This window comes from Phocoena sinus, chromosome 16, assembly GCF_008692025.1.
Source record: "Phocoena sinus isolate mPhoSin1 chromosome 16, mPhoSin1.pri, whole genome shotgun sequence".
Lineage (NCBI taxonomy): Eukaryota > Metazoa > Chordata > Mammalia > Artiodactyla > Phocoenidae > Phocoena > Phocoena sinus.
Window position 1 is genome coordinate 36419226 of NC_045778.1, and position 22633 is coordinate 36441858.

At 38.9% G+C, this 22633-nt stretch overlaps 2 protein-coding genes across 3 annotated transcripts in view; one reads left to right on the plus strand and one right to left on the minus strand.

Moving 5' to 3' along the window:
* The window catches only part of BMPR1A (bone morphogenetic protein receptor type 1A), a 142779-nt gene that overhangs the window by 83448 nt on the left and 36698 nt on the right, over window positions 1–22633 (plus strand). The window lies entirely within an intron of this gene.
* On the minus strand, window positions 5982–7252 carry LOC116741284 (ATP synthase subunit f, mitochondrial-like). Its single transcript, XM_032607578.1, has 2 exons — window positions 7216–7252; window positions 5982–6265 (listed from the first exon to the last, which is right to left on the minus strand). The coding sequence occupies exons 1-2, from the start codon at window positions 7250–7252 to the stop codon at window positions 5982–5984; spliced, it is 321 nt and encodes a 106-aa protein (XP_032463469.1).

Consider the following 22633-nt stretch of genomic DNA (forward strand, 5'->3'; position numbering starts at 1 on the left):
CTTCACACTCAGTGTTCCCACTTCTATTACTGGACCTCTTTGTCACCCACGCTCAAAGTCTCAGTGCCAAATCTGATTCTTCATCTTTTCCTTCCTACTTTTTTTCTTTTCTTTTTTTTTTTTTTTTTGCGGTACGCAGGCCTCTCACTGTTGTGGCCGCTCCTGCTGTGGAGCAACAGGCTCCAGACGCACAGGCTCAGCGGCCATGGCTCACGGGCCCAGCCGCTCCGCGGCATGTGGGATCCTCCCGGACCGGGGCACGAACCTGTGTCCCCTGCATTGGCAGGCGGACTCTCAACCACTGCGCCACCAGGGAAGCCCTTCCTTCCTACTCTTAATAAGAGATCAGTCCTATCAATTTTACCTCTATAATATATCATGAATGTTTTCATCATCTCCTTTCTAATCTCCTCGTCATCATCCAAGTTTAAGTGCTTATATCACATTTCACCTGAAATATTGCAGGACTTTTCCCACTTTGTGCCTCTCCTCACTCTCTTTTCCATCTGTGTGTTGCTACCAGCTTAAATTTTCTCAGAGGTAATTCTGCATGTACTGTCAGTAACTCTTTGTTAGCCTACCAAAGTAAGGACAAACTCCTCTGGTAATAAAGTCTCTCAACAGTGTAGCATTAAGTGAGTGACAGCTTTGCCTGCATCCATCCATTTCTTTCTCCCTTTAAACACTTACTAAACACCTACTCTACTGCAGGTACTGTGTTAGGTGCCGAGAATATGCAACATTCGGTAAAATGAGTTCCTTACTTTACTCTCAAAAAATAATCCGTTTAGAGATGAGTATACAAAGAGTTAATGCGAATGCTACTTGAAAAGTGCTATATGAAATTGGAAAAGTGTATTGGTATCATCTAGAAAGGCTCCACCAACATTGTTGGAGGCGAGAATTGTCAGGGAGGCTTCACATAGGGAATGGCATTTGAGTAGAGTTTTAAAGGATAAGTAGAAGATTGCTGACTGTAATTTGGAGGCAATAGAATTTCATGCATAGAGCCCAGTGTAAGCAGGGGAAACTTGAAATGTATAGAGTGTGCAAAAGACAGAAGAAATCATTTTGTATGGTTTGAATTCAGGACGGGAGAGAGGGTTTGAGGGACAAGGCTGGAAGAGAGCTTGTTTGTGAAGAACTCTGGATGCCATGATAAGGAGTTTAGACTTCATTTTGTGAGTAGTTGGCAGTCTTTGAAAAATTTTAACAGAGGTATTTTGGATCATAATTTTGTTTTGTTACAATTAGCATGGCAGTGATGTGAATGATAGTTTGGAAGGGGGAGATACCAAAAGCAGAGAGACAATTAGGATACTCTTAATTGTTGCAAGCAAGAAATAATGAGAATCTTGATCAAGGTAGGGATCAACTTACCTGAAATTATGAAAAACTTTAAGCATTGATTATTTAGCAGATGTTTAATTTTCTTCTTCTATACCCCTTGCATGTATGATACTCTTCAGCCGATGATTTGAAATTGTCCTGTTTTTTCTCCCTTCTGCTCATATTATTTTTTCTCTAGGCAGGTTTTTCCCTCTTTATCTAGTTTAAGGTCCCAGAGCACTTATTTTTGTCCTTCAGAATATTACTTTTTTGGGTCCCTCTTAAATTATGTAACAACAAGTCACAAAGGAGGAATCAGAAAATAAAAAACATGGTCCCCAACCTCTGTTTATAGTCATATCAGTAAAGTATGTATGTAAGTAATACAAGTAATGATAACCAGCATCGCCAGGTGAAAGTGATAAATGTCAAAGGAGTCATTTATTACTTCCAGTCAGAGTTCTGTAGCACGGAGAAGTACAGCTAGAACATAGAAGAGGTTATTTGATCTGGGCTTTGAAAGATGAGTAGAATTTGATAGGTAAAGAAAGAATTAAAAGATGTTTCTGGAAAAGCTGATTGATAGAAAATGGATATTTCCATAGGAGTGTAGAAGAGGTCTTGGAGAGGGTAGGAAGTATGACATAGAGAAAACTATATTTTAGGGGAATTACTCTAGCAGTGATGTATGAACAAACATCATTAGAGAAATGGAGTGAGGAGTCAGGGATCTTGGAAGGCTGTAGGAGTAGTTAGGCATGAGGTAATCAGAATTCAGTCAGAGTGATGATAGTGGAAATAGAAAAGAAGGACTAAATGGAGTAGGGTATGTTATGAAGGAAGAAGGGACACTGATTTGTGACTAGATGTTGAAAAGAGATGATGATGCCCACATTTTTTATCTGGAAAGCAGGGATAATATTGGGCATCGTTAATAGCAAACATAAGTAATTCTTCAAATCTAATTAAATCCGAGTTTTCTAAGTTTAAAGAAACACTAAAGTTGATGTTCTGCTGTATTGTTGGTCTCCTCACTTGCTTACATACAACAAATATTTTTGCACATTGTTGTTCAAGCCTTAGCATGCTGAAAAGGAGGTATTGTGAAAAAAGCAAAGTATTGTCTCTTTAGAAGAGTAGTTTTTAGAGAAATAAATACTATTCTGCTCATTTATCTCTTTCGTTATTATTTTAAATGCTATATAAGATTTAGTAAAATTTAAGAATGTTTAAAGTATTTCTGCAGGTATAATTCTGACACTTACTGAAAGATGGTATCTCATTTAATAGAATTATTGCTAAATGAATGGAGACCTGTGAAGACGCTCATTAAGCAGAATTTGATGGTTCCACTTTAACAAATAAACATTAGTCTGATAACGTCCTTAGAGAAATACCTTATAGTGAGGTAATATTACCTTATAATATAAAACTAACTACTTTTAATGCTTTTATTAAAGTTCTTTTCAACTCTTAATTGATGATTGATTTAGGGCTTTGCCACATTCAGAAATATTTCAACACTGTGTTGAAAATAAAGTAGTCACTATTTGTTTTGTAATTACGCATTGTGTAAAATTGGAAAACATCACATTATTGAGGAAGGAAACATCACATTAAGAAAAGGCTTTATGATTAAACTATATTTTCAAGTTATTTCCTCTCTAACATAAATTTGGTTAAGCTCTCAAATTAATTAATATTTATACTATATATATTGTGTATGTATGTGTGTGTATAAATATATATGTATATATATTTTAAGATCTCCTCTATCATTCTTATCTCAGAATAGTCACAACAGTGTTTCCCAGAGTGTTGAGTATGTATCACTGGTAGTATTCAGAATGATTTTAGGTGGCACACAGATGAATCTGTAAACTTTTCCAGTTATATATTTATTGTGACAAGTAATATTTAACATAGTGACAATTATGTTCACCTTTATTTTCTCTCTGTTTTGAATTCTGGTTCAGAAATTATAGTTAATCATACCTTCAATTTATGGCAGTAAAATTACTATCTTTGTTCTTTATAAGGCCCTTGAGTTGATATATTTTATTTTGTCTTCTTTATTCTTGACTTCCACTCCCATTTTCCTTTCCTTCTGCCATAGGAAACCATTCTAATTTCTTTGCTCTATATCTTTGAGTGAATGTATCTTTATAAAACATAGTGTTGTTGGTGTGTATGTGTTTCATTGACTTAATTAGGCTTTGTTACAGATATTCTGCCCTTTTTTTCCCCCGCTATTTTCTTTAGCACCAGAAAGTTATATCTCTTCACGTTGCTGTGTACATTCTTACTTGTTGCTTCTAACTTATGTTTAGTTTCCCATAGTGTACTGCACTACATTCTTCTACTTAGAGGCAACACACTCTTCAAAGCACAGGCAGTGGAGCAAAGTTTCTTCAGTTTGAGTTCTAACTGCACCATGTCTTAGTTTGGGTTTCTTTGAAAGTAGAGCCTGAGAAAGGGACTTACGGCTTGGGTAGTTTATTTGGGAGATGATCTAAAGAAGCAGAAATGAGAGAATGGGAAAAGCGAGAGAGAGAAGAAAGTAAAGTTACATAAAATTTGTCCATGAGCTAGTTATCACTGTGAGCAACTGGGATTCAATTTCCTTAGGTACCTTCTGAATGCACCTCAGCATTGTCCCACCAAAGACAGACAGGAACTTGGGACATTTATCCACTGACTTTCATCTTTTGTTAATTGAGGATGGCTCCTGGAGCTCTAACTCTAGCACTTGTGTAGTTGTGCCTATATACTGCTGAGCAGTCGTCTTTGGGTTTGGAGGAAGCCCTGAGGAGCAAAACAGAGCAGTGCCTTGGCTCACACTTGATGTCAGATGCTGTTGGACAGTGCATAGATCTGTCCACTGCAGCTGTAACAAGGAAAGGTAGGCTGAGCACTGCAAGTGACTGCCACCCCTTTTATTATGCAGATTACCTCGTGTTCTGTTAAGTCCACTCTGTCACTGACCCTTCAGCGTGGTGGCTGGTTGTAATTGCTAAAAGCAGTCTCTAAAACAGGAGGATTAGGGGAACATGCTGTAGTCCCTCTACTGCAGCTGTTCCTGAGGCCATAATTGATCCTGTAATCTGTGGAATAGTGGTGCTGTCCATGGGGTATATTGTGGGCGGGAAAGGCAAACCCACATCTGGAGTCAGTGTCAGTTCTGCACCTGCATGTGTTAGTTGGCATTCCACAGCAGCAGTAATTAGGTCACCTTCATGAGAAGGAAACCATGCTGCTGGGCCTTTGTAAAGCCTTCCTTTCTGTCACTAGGGCTCCTCCATTCACAGCGCTATTGCTTAAGCATTGAGGTGGTCAAGAGCAGAAGCTGGCTGATGTCCACTGACAAGTCACTCCGTCTGTAGTTGGGATGCAGTTAAATGCACCTTCCCTCTTGGTGCTTTGTGGTGGGCATTAACATAAGACATAGAAGATTGGCACTTTGTGCTGACTCCCACAGAACCATCGACATGCCTCTTCTCCAAATTCTTTCTGTTATTTTCCAGTTTTGTTTTTTTTTTTTTTTGTGGTATGCGGGCCTCTCACTGTTGTGGCCTCTCCCCTTGCGGAGCACAGGCTCCGGACGCACAGGCTCAGCGGCCATGGCTCACGGGCCCAGCCACTCCGCGGCATGTGGGATCTTCCCGGACCGGGGCATGAACTCGTGTCCCCTGCATCGGCAGGCGGACTCTCAACCACTGCGCCGCCAGGGAAGTCCCTCTTATTTTCCAGTTTTGCCCCTTCTATCCCCCTAACCAGTCAGCCATACCATTTGCCACTCCCAAGGAGTCCATGTTTTCCCTTCTCTGGTCACTTCTCCCTGCACCATACCCACTGCGAGAATTTCTACTTCATCATTGTCTTTCAGAGCCATCCAAATAGGGCTGTAGAGTAGTAGTAATCCATTTTTTATTTGTTTCTGTTAACCAGGCCCCGGGTGTTGTTTTTTTTTTGTCATTGGCCACCAGTAACCTACCATAAAGTCATTGGTGTGAGCAGAAGTAAAGATACCAGTATGGTAGAGGTAGGTGACGTGAAGCTCTGGGCCACCTCTTGTAGTTTAGTAGTGCCTTCTGGACCTGCCTAGGTCCTGTGACATTGCACAGTGGATTGCTGCTGTGCATAACCTTGTGACTTGGTGGATCATGATGGGTAGCTCTGGTCACTAAACCTTAATGTTTCATGCTTGGGAACTCTGCTAGGGCCCAATGTCATGCCAGGACCTACACTTTTCATGCAGTGCTGTAGAAGTTATGTGCTTGCTTCAGAAGATCTAGAGGGCTGTGCTGCAACTCTCCTACTGGAACTTGCCAGAGAATTGACATGGCGTCCGTTTACCACAGATGTCTCTAATACCTTTGCACCTGAGCATCAGGGCAGCTTGCACCAGAGCTTGATCTGCTGAGAGCCTCTTCTCCTCTAGATCCTAATCAAAACTGGCAGCCTTCTGAGTCACCCAGTCTCTTCTCTTTTTTAATTTAAAAAATTATAAAAATATACCAGTCATCTTTCATTGGGCATTAATTCTCAGGGTGTAATAGGATTCAGCAAAGATCAAGTTCTTCAAAGAGAGGTTCAGGGCAAAGATGGTCATGGTAAGGACTGCAGAGAGCACCCTTCACGTGGGGCCCTCATCAGTGGTTCTTGCGTAGCTGTTCATGTTTGAGTTCCTTGTAAGAAACGCAGTAGTTGAAAAGCATGTCAGCTTCCAGCACCATAGAAACCCCAAGGGTGCTCCCTTTGTTTATATTGACATACTTGTTGTCATACTGGTAGTAACCTCTTTGAAACGCTCTGATGGTGCCTTTGGGGGTGAAATCTTGCGTCAGTATCCAGTTTGGCAGATCCTTTATTTTGACATCCATGAGTTTCTTCTCCACTGGTACAACTAACACCGTCTTGTTGTCTTGGATATTCACTGTCACTCAATAGTTCTGTTTAACTAGAAGCCGCTGTTCTGATTTTCAGCTTAGCCTTCCCTCCGTTTGCTGAATTCCCTTTAAATGAATTGTATGTTTTTATGCCCATTCCGGGGCTTTGGGTTCCCTAAGCACTCATTTAGTTCTGGCTATAGGCATCTATTATTCAGTGGCAAACCAATAGGCATGAAAGTCAGAGTTGTTTCTGTCCTGTGGACTGATAACAAGGGGGCCGACAAATTGTTGCCCATTTCTTGAAGCTCTGGGAGCAGTCCGCAGTGCTTCCAGGCACTCCCGACTGCAAGATCTGTTAGCAGTGTGGCAGATGAGAGTTGCTTCTACGTCTGCTGAGATCTGTTAGATGGAGGAGCCTTTTGAGGGTCCAGCATTGCAGAACGCAGTTATAGTGCCAGGCTTGAAGATGAGCTTCATCTTTCCTATTGGTCTCTCCTTGGACTCCATTGAAAATGTATTCCCACACCTACTGTCTTCTGTAGAGAAACCTAGAACTTATGGTCTCAGAAACATCCTACAGGCCTCTCAGGCTCTTTGGTTATTGTGCTACTCCTGAAAGGGAGACAGAGAAAGTCTATTCCCATTCTCTTCAATTCAGACTCCCTCCTCATAACTCAGATATCTTTATTCTTTTCTTAATTTAAGTTTGGTGGGTATTCTCCTTGCTTACTTATTTGATCATTCTCCAGTTTGGATGCTTTTAGATTCCAGTGGTGGTTTGTGTTATTGCAACTGCATATGGTACTGTAGGAAGAGCATGCCACAAGATTTCCAGTAGCATCTTTTCATAATCTATAGTGACATTTCAATTCTTGTCTTTATCCTCCATCCTAATACTTCTCTCCTGTTCTACTATCTTATATTTTCAATAGTTTCTTTCTGGGTGTCTCAGATAGAAATTCTAGTTTAACTTCTGAGCTCACCTACTTCCTACCTGTTCGTCCTTTCTTCCTTTCCTCCCTCCTGTCCATTTTTTTGTGGGTTAAGGGCTAGAGGAGGCTTAATTGTCTCTTTGCAGAACAATTTTTTTTAATTTTAAAAAGACTACATAAATGAGGCATGAATAAGTTCTTGCATACAATTTTGACAGTATGCACCGAAGCCTAAAGCCCTCTTCACTACCCTCACCCCACTGCCCTCCTTACCACACTCCCCTCCACCCCATTTGCACCTCACCGACCTTTACATTACAGGTTATTGATTTGGGGGATTTATTTTTATAAAATTATGCATAATGAGAATACTTGCCGTATAAAGTTAGTGTGAGGATTAAATGAGTTAGTACATGTCAAGTATGTATAACATGTTAGAATTCTTACTTCATAGTATAAAAAACAGTATTATAAGAAAAAGCTAATAAACTTAGAGCAAAGATCATTCAAAATATGAAATAAGGCAGAAATATTTGGGGGGGAAAGGGCTTTTGCATATACTAAGGTTCCCCGTTTCATGACTTGGATATAAATTTCTTTTCTCTAACATGTAGAAATCACCAGAGGGGTGGTGATTTGGGGAGCAAAGTTATTGAGCTAGTACTTGGATTGTTGGGTTAGTAGTAGCTGGCTATAACTGTAAGGTTTGGAGATACATTTGTAGATGTTAGTGTACTTACAAAGAACTATTAGAGTTTATTACATGATTTTATAGTTGATTTAACTCCCCAGTTATGTTTCCCTTAAGATATTAATATTATTTTTATTCATTTCATGCACCTGTTGAACATTTATTGTTTTGCTTAGTAACATGATAGAAAGTGGAGGCTACAAGTGCTGCAAGATAAGTCAAAAGAATCACCTGACTAAATAAGCGTTATGAGAGGAGGGAATTGACTGTCGTATAAGCGTGATGCGCATACCAAGTAATTAATAAATACTTTATGAATGAGTGTTAGTCAAGAGCTAAGGCGCAGCCATGGTTCATGTTCTGGGTACACTAGAAGTACAGAGATGGGCCGGCTCACTCACCCTGATATGCAGGGGTCAGGGATTGCTTACACAGACGATGCATAGATCAAGTCTGAAGAGTGAACTGTAGTTAACTTGGTGAGAAACAAAGGGAAGAACAAAAAGGATGTGCAAAGGATGGGAGTCTAAAAGGGATGCCTGTAAATATAGAGGCTTCAGTGATTTCAGTGTAGTTGGATCATTGTAAAGGTATGAGGAGTGAATGGGAAGATGGTGTTAGAAAGCCTGGCGGAGGCCAGATCATAACAATTCTTATGTCTTGGTAATTCCATCCTATGAAATGAGAATATTTATAGATTTTTTTAAGCAGAGAGCATGACAGGGTCATTTAGTTTTAGAAGTTAGGTTTGGTTTAGAAGTTAGCATTTTATTAAAAGTGATCATGTACTAGGCTGTACAGCAAGTTCTTATACAGTTCACATGATCATATCAGCCATACTTTTTGTCAGCATACGCTTAAGTGAAAACTGAGTAACAAACAGTATATACAGGCACACATTTGGAAATTTAAAAACCTACCTCCGTAAATCCCACAGGTCAAAAATAAAATGATAATGCAAGTCAGAAAACACCTAGAACTAAACAATAAAGAAAATTAGGACTTATTAAACTTGTGTGACATGTTGAAGCCTTACATACTCATATTAAAAGATTAAAAATATTAATAAGATAAGCACCTAATTTAAATTAGGAAAAGAACAACAGAATAAATTCAAGTGAAGTAAAATAGGTGATAAAAATAAAAACTAACACTTGTAGAGTACTTGTTATATGTACCAGGCACTGTTCCATGTGCTTTACAAGGATTATCTCATTTAATCTTTGCAACAACCCTGTGAGGTAGGTACTCTTATTATTCCCACTTTACAGATGGGAAAACTGAGGCACAGAGAAAAACTTATCTACACTTCTAGTTAATAAGTGATAGAATTGGGGCTAATTGGAAAAGTTTGTTTTGTTTTGTTTTGTTAAGATACAATGGAGAGAGTTAACATAGCCAAAAGTTGGTTTCTTGAAAAGGCTGATAAAACAGACAAACCATTTGAATAACTGATCAAGAAAAACCCAGAAAGCACAAGTAGTATTGGGAATGGAAAGGAGGACATAACTTCAGATATAGCAGAGATTTTTTAAAAATAAGAGATACCTTGAATAAGTTTATGCCTATACTTTTTAAAAAATTAATTTATTTATGGCTGACTTGGGTCTTTGTTGCTGGGTGTGGGCTTTCTCTAGTTGCGATGAGTGGGGGCTACTCTTTGTTGCGGTGCACGGGCTTCTCATTGCAGTGGCTTCTCTTCTTGCAGAGCACGGGCTCTAGGTACACGGGCTTCAGTAGTTGCAGAATGCGGGCTCAGTAGTTGTGGCTAGCAGGCTCTAGAGCACAGGCTCAGTAGTTGTGGCACATGGGCTTAGTTGCTCCGTGGCATGTGGGATCTCCCCAGACCAGGGCTTGAACCCGTGTCCCCTGCATTGGCAGGAGGATTCTTAACCACTGTGCCACCAGGGAACTCCACATTTTACAATTTAAATAAAACAACAATTTTTAAAATGTGACAATAAAATTGATTAAAGTGAAATAAAAAACCTAGATATTTCTGTAATTATTAGAGAATTTTAATTTTTAGTGAAAGATCTGCCTCCTCCCATATACTCACAGATAAGCCCTTGGCTCAGATGATTTTAAAGGTGAATTCTATGAAACTATTCAAGTGGTAGATATGTCCAGATATACAAAGACTGTTTGAGAGAATAGCAAAATAAGGAAAGTTCCTCAGCTTATTCTGTGTGAGTAGTATAACCTTGATACCGAAACAAGACATGGATAATATGAGAAAAAAATTATAGGTCAGTCTTTCTTATGAACATAGATGTAAAACCTAACAAAATTGTTAGCAAAACAAATCCAGTGGTGTATCTAAACGTGATCATGTCTACAGTACTGCAGTACAGTTCTGACACTGCCTACCCACTGTTAGTGTCAGACTCCACAGTTTTAAGGGCACAGTCCCCAACAAGACTGCCCTCACTTGAGATGCCAGTCACAAGTTTGGAGGTCCCCAGGCTACTCACACTTCTGACTAACTGGCTACAAATCCAGGAGGATTCCCATGATCGCTCCCCACATTTGACAATTCATTTATATGACTCACAGACTTTAAGAAAGTGGTAGACTTATTTTTTTTAATAAATTTATTTATTTTATTTATTTATATTTGGCTGCATTAGGTCTTTCTAGAGAAAGCTGCCTGCAGGCCTTCTCTAGTTGTGGTGAGCAGGAGCTACTCTCTTTTGCCGTGCGCGGGCTTCACGTTGCCGTGGCTTCTCTTGTTGCAGAGCACGGGCTCTAGGTGCTTGGGCTTCAGTAGCTGTGGCATGTGGGCTCAGTAGTTGTGGCACACGGGCTCAGTAGTTGTGGCTCGTGGGCTCTAGAGCGCAGGCTCAGTAGTAGTGGCGCACGGGCTTAGTTGCTCTGAGGCATGTGGGATCTCCCTGGACCAGGGCTTGAACCCATGTCCCCTGCACTGGCAGATGGATTCTTAACCACTGTGCCACTAGGGAAGTCCCAAGTGGTATACTTATGATAGTTTTATCAATATAAAGGATACAGATTGGGACCAGCCAAATGAAAGAGACACACAGGGTGGGGCCAGGGAGGCTTCCAAATGTGGAGCTTCCATGCCCTCTTCCCCTGGAATTAGGGTGTGTTGTCCGAGGAAGCTTATCTGAGACATGGTGCGCAGTTCTTATTGGAGTTTCATTATGTAGGCATGATTGAATAATTGGCCACGTGACTGAACTCAATCTTCCGCCCTCCCTATCCATACTCCCTGGAGGCTGGGCTGGCTCCAGACCCCAAACCCTCTTTTTTTTTTTTTTTTTTTGCCATACCAGGGCCTCTCACTGTTGTGGCCTCTCCAGCTGCAGAGCACAGGCTCCGGACGCGCAGGCTCAGCGGCCATGACTCACAGGCCCAGCCGCTCTGCAGCATGTGGGATCCTCCTGGACCGGGGCACGAACCCTTGTCTCCTGTATTGGCAGGCGGACTCTCAACCACTGTGCCACCAGGGAAGCCCCCAAACCCTCTTCTAATCACATCACTGGTCATTTTGGTGACCATCCCCCATCCTGAGTCATTCATTAGCATAAACTCAGGTGTGGTCCATAAGGCTTGTGAATAACAAAGACACTTCTGTTACCCAGGAACCAGGCACAGAGACCAGACAAAATATTTATTTAACGATGACAAAACAGAATTTATCCCAGAAATCCAAGGATGTTAATGTGTTAGTTATTGTTGCTGCATAACAATTCATTCCAAAACTTAAGGACTTGAAATAATGAAAGCTTAAATTAACTTACAGAAATTCAGGAGCAATTTACTGGGTGGTTTTGATTCAGGATAGTTTGTGAGATTGTAGTTTTGTCCACAGGGGCTACATTCATTTAAAAGCTTGACTGGAGGAGAATCTACTTCCAAGATGACACATTCTCATGGCAGTTGGCAGGAGGCCTCTGTTCCTCACCGTATGAGCCTCTCCACAGATTCCTTGAATATACTAACACCATGGCACCTGGGTTTCCCCAGAATAAATATCCAAGAAAGAGAGCAAGGAGAAAGCTGCATTACCTTTCAAGACCTAGTCTCAGAAGTCATACTTTGTCACTTTCACTTTGTTCTCTTTGTTAGGAGGGAATCTCTCAGTCTGGCCCACTCTCAAAGTAATTAGGTTCCACCTCTTGAAAAGAGGAAAATGAAAGAATTTGTGGACATATTTTAAAACTACCACAGATAGCTTACTCTTTGAGAGAGCTCTCAGGGACTTCCCTGGCGGTCCAGTGGGTAAGATTTTGCCTTCCAATGCAGGGAATGTGGGTTCAATCTCTGGTTGGGGAGCTAAGATCCCACATGCCTTGCAGCCCAAAAAACCAAAACATAAAACAGAAGCAATATTGTAGCAAATTCAATAAAGACTATAAAAATGGTCTACATCAAAAAAGAAAATCTTAAAAACAAAGAGAGCTCTTAATATGGATTATTATTAATTAATTTATACATTAACACATTGAAGGAGGAAGCCACTGTGATTATATCAATAGATGGAGAAAAAGCACGTGATGTAATTCAACCCCATTTATAATGAAAACTCTTAGTAGCAAATGAAGAATAGAAGGGAACTGTAATGTGATAAAGAATATCATTAAATTTATAATTAATTTAGGAACAATTGATATACATGATCTTGAAGTTTTCTATACATAATGTGGTATGTTTTTCCATGTGTTAAAGTTTATTCTGTATCCTTCAGCAGTATTTTAAAATTGTCCTTGTATCAGTTTTGTACACTTGGAAGTACAAGATGGTACAGTCCCAGAGGGGGTTACCAAAATAGCTACCAAAAGTACCATTAGACCCAGAATCCCACTTCTAGAAATCTATCCTTCAGAATTATTTACCCAAACAATAATAACAAAAGCATCTATTCAAGTTTATTTATTGCAGCATTGCTCATAATACCAAAACCTAGGAACAACATAAAATGTCCATCAACATAAGAATGGATAAATACAGCTATAAAATAATCATAAAATGGAATACTCTATAACAATGAAAACGAATTAAAAGGAACTATATGTATCTATGATGGTAATCACTCACAACGTTGAGTGAAAAATAAGCAAATTATAAAAATATACATACAGAATGATACAATTTTTATACCTCTATAGCAAATTTAACAGTATGCAAAGCAGTCTTATTTGGGATATATACCACATATAGTATAAAAGCATGTAAAGACATGAGTGTTAAATACCATAATCAGAATAGTGGTTCCCTCAGAACCAGGGAAAGGGTGGCGCTTCAGTGGTATTTGCCCTGCTTCACTCAGTACCTATATACTTAGGTGAAGTCTTTGAGGCACTATATTCAGGAGTGTAGTTCATAGACTCATAGGATATGAGAGGTAGAAGTCTTCATGGTATTATTTATTTTACAGATGAGGAAACTAAGGCTTGGAGAGGGAAGTGAGTGGACCAAGATCAGCTAGCCAATTAGGCAGAATTTGCAACTGAATCCTAGGTCTCCCGACTCTAAGACTGTGTTACTTAACACAGTATATTTTTATATTTAATAAAAATATAAGTTGATAAGTATTTAATAAAAATATAAGTTTTATATTTAATAAAAATATTTTTGTATTTAATAAAAATATAAGTTGATAAGTATTTAAACTAGGAGCTGAAAGAAAGATACTAAAAGGGAAAAAAGGACAAGTTAATGTCAAGTCTGCCACAGAATTTCTTCATGAAAACACTCTAAACCAGCACATTCTAACCTAAGACATGTTCTGACAGAGTAAAGAAAATAAAATGGAGATGTTTCATCCAAAACGGGGAAAACTCTTTCTGGATTTCCAAGCTCTCACATTAATAAGCCCAAATTTGTCATCTTGAGTGCTGTTTCTCAGACCTATAGGTTTGCAGGGTTTAGTTTCCTATAGTTTGTGGTTCATGCTTGTCAGGGCAGAACTGTTAACAATCTGATTTTAACACCCTCTGGTCTTATTCAGGACCTTTGGTTACTTACAATTTACATATAAATATTACCTTTGAACCTTTACTTAATTGAAAGATTGCAGTTGAGTTTAGATAGTGCTTTGAAGTTCCCTTTGTCAGACCACATTGTTTGTACCAAAGGACTGTATTTTCTTTTTATCTGTGGTTATTTCCACAATTATTTAACTTGCTGTAACTATGTGGTACTGTCAGAATATAACCCAAGCCATTGTTTGCCTTAAGCAATATTTTAGATCTTGGGAAATAATGTTTACTGATACATGTCTTTCTTAAAGACCTTTTAATTTACTCAAATATACTCAAGACATTGAGTCTCAAGACATACTCAAGACCTTTTAATTTACTCACATATACTCAAACTTGAGTATATCCAGTGAAAACAGTGGAGAAAAGTTTTTTTTACTGGATCTAGACACAAGTCAGGGCTCAAAGTGAGCAAAAGGAAGTAGTGTGGTTTTTGTATCATTTCATTTGTGTTGAGAAAAGGAAATGGAATAGTTTATCCATAGCATAGCCCTTATGGGAAAGTCTCATTTGTATGTGAAAGTAAAAGGAATTCGCATAATGTTTTAATTCCTTCTGCTATACTCAATCATTCCCTCAGCAAATATTTATTTAGTACCAAATATGTGCCAAGCACCATCCTAGGTGCTACAAATACAGAGTGAAAAAGTAGACTTATACACCTGCCCTTACGGAGCATACATTCTGGAGCAGGTGGCAGGCAATAAACAAAACAAATAGTAAATTATATGTAAAACTACAGGTGACAAGTGCTAAAGAGAAAAAAAAATATCAGGGATGGAAGATGGGAGTGCCAGCGATGTGGATGGGATCACAGTTTTAAATAGGATGAGCAGGAACGCTAAATAAGAAAGGGGTACTGAGTAAGCACTTGGAGGAGGTCAGGTAGCAAGTCATATGGATAGATGTCTTGGGGAGGAATATTATAGACAGAGGAACTTGCAGAGGTCCTGCAGCAGGGCCATCCCTGAAATGTTTGAGGAACCAGGAGGCCCATGCTGCTGAAGTAGAGGAGTTGGAATCTTGTTGGCCATGGTAGATTTCAGCTTTTACTCTGAGTGAGTTGGGGAACCATTGGAGGGTTTTGAAAAGGGGAGTGATGTGATCTAATATGCTTTTTATCACCACTTTGGCTGCTGTGTTGAGAATATATTGTAGGTGGATAAGGGCAGAAGCAAAGAGTCCAGTTCTAGGAGGCTTTTTCAGTAATCCAGGCAAAAGGTTAGTTAGTGACTTGGACCAGAGAGATAATAGTGGATGTGGTGAGAAGTGCATAGGTTCTGGATATATTTTGAAGGTAGAACCAACAGGATTTTCTGACCATAGCCTGTGGAGTATGAGGGGGAAGAAGGGAGTTGCCCAGAATGACACCAAGACTTTTGGCCTGAGAAACTAGAAGTAGAGAGGTTGTTAGTTATGGTGAGAAAGACCAAGGGTCTAGCAGATTTAGGGGATAAGAGGAGAAAGACCAGGAATGATAAATTATATAGCTGCTGATTACATTATTAAGTAAATTTTTATACTATGTGAGCTATCTTAAAAGTAATTCTATCTTGTACCAGTCTTTTTTTTTTTTTTTTTTGCATATGTGTTATTGAGTATCTTTTTCTGAGATATTTGACATTATTCAGAAGTACTAATTTTATGCTGATCTAACCCAGAATACTCAAGTGTACCTTTTCCTTTAATGTTTGGTTATATCAGAAAAATTATCTCTCTCTGACCTAAAATATAGGGAGAATTTATTGGCTGTTAACTGAAAAGTCCTTAAGCAATCCAGGTGTCAGGCAGGGTTGTTTGAGCAGCTCACTGATAGCTCCAAGGATCGGGCTTCTTTTACTCTCCCAGCTCTGCCTCTGGTTCCCCTTCTGGTCCCAACGTAGCTGCCAGCAGCTGCTATTTTCTTATTCATGTTCAATCTGAAAGAGTGACTTTATCTCTGCAGGGCCAGCTGAAGTCCTTAGACCATGTTAGTACGGCTCACCCCTGAACTTTTCATTGTGGCATAGGAGATAGAATATGCTGATTGGCTTGGCCTAGGACAGAGCCTCTACTTCTGGTGCTTCAGGGAAACCTGTGTACAATGAATTTTTTAAAGTTGTAGATAGAGGAAAAAAAGTGGAGAAAAATGGTTGATTTTTAAATTACTTTTGCATTGTACAAGCACTGTGGTTAACACAGCAAGAATGATTCCTTTTGTAAAGTGGTCAAATGAGAAGGAAAAAAAGTAAAGTAAAAGTAAAGTTGCATTCAGACATTAGTTTAAGATAATTTTTCTTCTAAGAGGCCTAAAACTATTGCTTTTTGAATATCTAGAACCTAAGAGGAAATTCCCTGACAGTCCAGCAGTTAAGGCTTTGTGCTTTCACTGCCGAGGGCCAAGGTTCGATCCCTGGTCAGGGAACTAAGATCCCGCAAGCTTTGTGGCGTGGCCAAAACAAAACGGAATCTGATAGGTCGTTCTAGTCAAGAATAGTTGTTTCTCCACAAGGAGAGCCCTATTGGCATTTGGTTGAGACAATTCTTTGTTTTGAGGGATTGTCCTTGCACATTGCATTGCGTTTTCCATTTTGGGCCCTGGTCACTGTGTGTCCTGTCCTACCCCAGTCATTGTTCCAACCGAAAAATCACCTGTATATTTCCATATCTTCTTAGGGAGGTACAAACTTGCAAAAACTTGTGACTCTTTTTGAAAGGGTGTTTCATATTGAGGACATAAATACAGGTATACTTTGATTTGGTCTCCTGAGTGAAAAATGGGTTTGTTTTTTGTTATTCTTGAAGTTCTGCTTTGACTTTTTTCCCCCAGTTCTAGAAGTTAGATATATTCTCCTTAAAAATTGATTTAGCACTTGAATTAATTTTTTGGCCACAGGGATTTACTGAGTTAATTCCAGAAGTTTTTGATTAAATGTATCGCTAAGGAAAAGAGAAATGTTTTGATAGCCAAATTTTGGTGCTCTTTCAAGCATTTTGACTTGGGTCACATAGGTTAGAACAGAAAGACCACCCAATCTTGAACAAATTTCTAACTTTGATAGGTTAAAATTATTTGTGGTGGGAAAAGTGAAATAGGTACTGAGTCTAGAAGAATTCATTCCTAAAGTCAGAATATCTTAGAATACTCTTTGAATATATATTAAAACATACTTTGTAAGCACTTAGGAAATGTTAGACCTCTTTGATGAAGTGAATATATTAAAAAATGTTTATGTGGTATGTGTGGATATAGTCAGTCAGTTACCCTCTGAGATCTGTTTTCTGAAAGTATTTATATCAATCAGGGCCCAGTCAGGAAAGCTGAAACCACACTGGTTAATTTAACAGAGAGAATTTGGTGTAGGGAGTTGATTACACAGGTATTGGAGGATTGAAAAAGCTAAAGGAACACTGGGATTAAACTGAAATACTAATTGTGGGAAGCAAATACCACCCTTAAGAGGCTGAGGTTTCAGAACCTAGAAGCTCGGAGGAGTGCCCCTGGGGAGCCCTGACCCAGTCCTCTGTTGAGGGAGCTCAGAGCCCAGCTACTGCCGGCTCCCGAGGACCTGCTCTAGGGTCTTGAGGCGCTGGCACTCAGACCCTGAGGTGTAGGCACAGTTGGGTCTGAACAGGGGCCATGAGGCTGGTTCTGGGAGTGTGGAAGGAAGCTGGAAATGGAATCTACTGCTGCTGCTATGGCAAAGGCTGTAGTTCAGATAACTCTGACAGGAACAACAAACAAAGTCAGAAAGATGAAAGTCCCTTCTTCCCTCCAGCCTTCTCTAGTTCCCCTTTTGGCAGAACCTATCAAGGAACCAGCTGGTAAAAGACTTGTTAGTGGTATCCCAGGTCAGCATCACAAAGCAGAATGGTTAGGTTTTATTTGGGGGCCGGTGGGGGGGGGCTTGTTATTGCTTTGTTTTTGCTGAAAAGCAATAGTGTAATAAGGGGCACAGTAGTTTCCATTTTTTTCTCATTACCTGTCGCTCCTGACTATGCAATAGTGAATGGAATTTGAGCTTTCTCAGCAGCATACTTGCTACTTATTGGTTGTGTGAACTTGAGCAAGTTTCTTAACTTCGCTGAGCTTCACTTTTTCCTTGCAGAGTTGTGAAGATGAAATAAAATCTTATGTGGCTCAATAAAGAATAACTTCCTATTTCCCTTTTGATGTACTTACTGGATAAAGCACTGCACTTGGGAATAAAAGACCTGGGTTTTAGTTTTTGCTTCAGGTTACTAGCTGTATAGAATTCAGCAGGTCACTTTAGCTTCCTGAACCTGTCTCTTCTCTGTAAAAGTAGGAATAATTTTACTTACTGGAAGGGTCATATACGTATGGTATAAGGCATGTAAAACTAACTTGCAAATTATTAAGATGGTGATGTGCTAACATAAAGTTGCCACTAAACACTATATATGATTTTCTCACTTAATTGGCACAAAAGACCTAGATCTGTATTATGCTAGACCCTGAACTATTCAGTAACCACATTATACTGATTTTATCTCTATAAAAATATTGTGCAGAAACAAAGACAGTATTGTTTACCATTACTCATAATATACCTATAGGGATGACCAAATTCTGTTGCCTCCTAGGCATTTCTGCAACTACTGATTCACTTTACCTGTTTTTTTGTCATTTGTGCTATTCCAGAGGAGAGACAGAAGAATAACACCCAGACCCCCTCAATTAACTGCTGGCATTAAGAATTTCTTCTGAGCACTGATGTACCAAAGATTGGTATTTAGCATAATCTAGTTCTAATTATTTGTGAGGTTTTTTTGTTTAATAAGATGAAACAAACAAAAAAGCTTTGGAGAAACTAGGTTCGTGAATTTCTAGTACAAAGTTGAATGGTGTTTTGAAAATAGATTATCCCCTGTTTTTTAAAATAGTTCATAAACAAAGAAGCATTTATTGTGCATCTAATATTGAGGCCCCCACTGAGGGATATAAAACATCTAAGTGCATTAACTATAATAATGCCATACTAGTTTGTCTTACCTCTCTGTTCCTGGAAGAATTTTACTTGTGTTGGTGAGAACAGTTTCTTGGCACTGAAGGAAAGTGAAAGGTTTTGAATGAAGAGAGGACAATTGAGCAGAAATACAGAGGTTAAATGTTGTTAAATTTGCTTTGAATAAATAATTGAGCATTGGGGAAAGGAAGGTCTAGTCAGAAGGTAATTTCAAGGGTGATGATGAAATTAGTGACCTCAGGGTAGATGAAGACATCACAGTTAGAAATGTCTTTATGAAGTGGAACTTCCCCATCCCTACTGTAGGTCAGAATTTAGCTAGATGGTTGGTTCTCTTAGCTCCTTTTTCAGACTTTACAAAAGTTCTCATTATGAATGTCTCACCCATCACAAGTTCTCACAGCATGGGCTCCAAGGCAGGCTTTTTGGTGAGATTCCTGTGTATTACCACAGATACACTCATAACTATTTATTTAAGCATGTTATTTTTTAAGGGTTTATGTTTAGATTTGGGTGACTTTTTTTACACTGATATAAAAATAACCTGAGTAGTGTTTCTCCATTTGTATGTGTATATATTAGTTTAGGAATTGATGAGGTTGGAGGTTAGAAATGGGGAGGGGATGGATGAGTTGCTTGTTAAGGGAAAAGACAATATTCTTATGCTAATCCAAACTCTGGATCAGGAGCAAAGCAGCCGTGCAAACAATGGCTGTGGAGCCAGAAAGTCTGCAGTGAGTCTAGTCCTCAGAAAGCTTGTCAGACAAGGCGCCTGGAGCTGCCTAGGGGGAGGGACCCCTGGAAGGGGGAGTTTTCTCCTTACTACTTTTTGGAGTTGGCAGTTAGCCAGCTTGTTGAAAATTCCCAAACCTCACTACTAGAAAGTAAAAATTAAGGGTGGGGGGCTTAACGGGAAGAGGAAAGAATGACTTTAGTCTGTTTTTTCAGCTGACTTCAGCCTTTTCCTGTTTTGTTTTTTTTTTTTTTAATCCTGATTGAACTATTGGTTTAACTTTCTTCCTGTTTCCAAAACTTTAAATTTTTTTATTTAAAAATAATTTATATTTTATTGAGTAATGTTGTAGTCTTATTATCCTGAAAAAGAAACCACCAACCTGTGTATATAGCAAAGGAAAGTAAATGTATTTAGATGCCTTTTTGGACTACTTAATAATAGCTTTTAAATATGAGAATCATTTAAAAATTTTGATCATGTGGCATTTCAAATGTCTGCATTTCCTTATATTCTTAACATTGCATGATCAGATATTTTTAATTTTCATATAAAAATTCCAATGAATTATTCTAGGAATTTAAAAATATTTTTTATTTTCAGATGTTAGAATTATAAAATACTCAGTTTCAAGAATGGTTGCAAAATAAGGTTACTATTTTTGCTATATCATAATTTTAGAAATAGTTAATATGCTAGGACAAATAAAGGGGAAATCACCAGTACTTCTGTTATGAATAACAACAGTTACAACAATAACAACTAACATCTGTTATTTATTGAGCGCTTAATACCGAGATGCAAGGCGCTAACTCATTTAGGTTAGTAATATTGTCTCCATTTTGTGGCTAAGGAAACCAAGACCTAGATAGCTTACGTAGCTTCCCCAAAATTACATAGCAAATAAATACTGGAGCTGATTTTTGAAACCAATAGACTGACATCAGAACTTAACTTTCTTAAATTTGCCAGGATATTATATGAAAAGTGCCTTTACCTAGAACACAGAAGTGACGTCATCGTTATGGAATCCATAGTTTAAAAGGGCAAATGTAACAGTGTATAGTGTGGAACTAGAGACAGGTTTTCCCCCACAGAAAAATGAGCCTTACTTATTGAGGTAATTTAAAAACAAAGAATATACTCTGGTTACTCCTTTGAAAGAAAGATGTTAGTTGTATTATCCAGTTAGTTCTTTGAGCATTGTGACTATTTATGTCATACTTTTTTTTGGCCACACCACGCATCTTGCGGGATCTTAGTTCCCCTACTAGGGATTGAACCCGGGCCCTTGGCAGTGAAAGCGTGGAGTCCTAGCCACTGGGCTGCCAGGGAATTCCCTATTTATGTTATACTTGTATTGTTATACTCTGACTTGACTATGCCTTCCAGACTTCTGTCTTTTGGTTGACTGTGCAATAACTTATAGTGATTAGGCTTTTATTATTTCAACAAATCTCTTGGAATTGACTGTATTATAGCAATGAATGTTACCTACTGCTGCCCAACAGATTACAAAAAAACTTAGCAGCTTAAAACATCCAGCATTTATCATTTCATTCTGACCATCAGGAGTCCACCAGAGGCTTAGTTGGATGGTTCTAGTTTAAAGTCTCATAAATTGTGGTTAAGATGTCTATGAAGCTACAGCTACTGGAAAGCTTCCCTGGCACCGATGGATCCATGGCCACGGTGGCTCACTCACATGGCTGTTGGCAGGAGGCCTCAGTTCTTTGCCACATGGGCCTCTCCATAAGGCTGCATGGGTGTCCTTATTGACATGGCAGCTAGCTTCCCTAAGAGTGAGCAAGGAGGAATCTGAAGTGCCTTTTATGATCTAGTTTCAGAAGACAAACCGTTGTTTCCACCTTATTTTGTTAGAAGTGAGTCATTAAGTCCAGTGGGAATTCAAGGAAGGAAATTAGGCTTCACCTTTTGAAGATAGTGTCAGAGCATTTGTGGACATATTTTAGATCACCGTAATGATCTTTTGGTAGATTGGTGGGGTTTTTTTAACTGTGAAAAATATCACTTATGAATATTAGTTTATATTCCAGCTGTGGCAATGTATACTATATTAATATTGTACATGATGGATCCTGGACCATGAATTTATTTTTATCAGTGAATGCCAAGTAAATATATATGATGTTAATGCTTTTATTAATCTAATTTTTAAATGAACATTGGTGTTCTGGTGCCTTCTTCTCTTTTCATTCTAGAAGGCCATCTCATACAGAACTGTAGCTTTAAATATCTCTATGCTGTTGACATAACAGATTTATATCTTCAGTCTCAAAAGTTTCCTTTAAGTTTCAGAACCAAATACCCATTAGACATTCCCTTTGAGTAATTTCAAATGTCTAAAAATTGAACCATTGATCTCTTCTCCCCACTTTTTTCAAAATCCATTTGTCCCCATTTTCAGTAATTGCTCATGCCGGAAATGTAGGGATCTTTTTTGACCCCTCACTCTCTCTTACCCCCACATTTAATCCATTACCAAGGCCTACTGAATCTGTTTGTGAAATATATCTTGATTCCATCCACTGTACCACCACCACCCGAAGCTTAACCGCTATTGTCCCTCTCCTAAACTGCTACAATATCCTTCTTAATGGTCTGTTTCCTTCTGCTTTTGTCCCCTCCAGTTCATTACAGAGAAACCAGATAATTGCCTTCCCATCCCACTTACATTTAAATCCCAAATCCTTCATATGATCTTGCCTGACCTGGTCCTTGACTTTTCTGTCTCTTCAACCTCATCTTCCACTACATTAACCCTTGTTCTCAACATTTCAGAAACATTGTGTTCTCCTATGCTCTTCTCTGCCTCAAGATCTTTGAGCAGGCTGTTCCTTATGCCTAGAACAAGCCCCCTCCCCAACCTCGTGTCTTTACCTGACTAAATAACTCTTTTATTCTTCAGATTACACCTTAAATGTCACTTTTCTACATTGCGTCCCTTGACCTCTCTATCTGGATTAGATGAGGTCGCTCCCCATGTCCCTCAAGGACCTGGCACTTTTCTTTTTTGCACTCACCTCAAGTTGTGATCACGTATCATTTGTATTGTCTTGTTTG

What these genes read in the sequence shown, in the direction of transcription:
- LOC116741284 (XM_032607578.1), bottom strand. Translation starts at nt 7,252, where the DNA reads ATGGACAGGAGGGAGGAAAGGAAGAAAGGACGAACAG. An exon ending in AAGGAAGAAAGGACGAACAG is followed by an intron (nt 6,266 to 7,215) that starts GTAGGAAGTAGG and finishes ATTGAGTGACAG; the next exon opens with TGAATATCCAAGACAACAAG.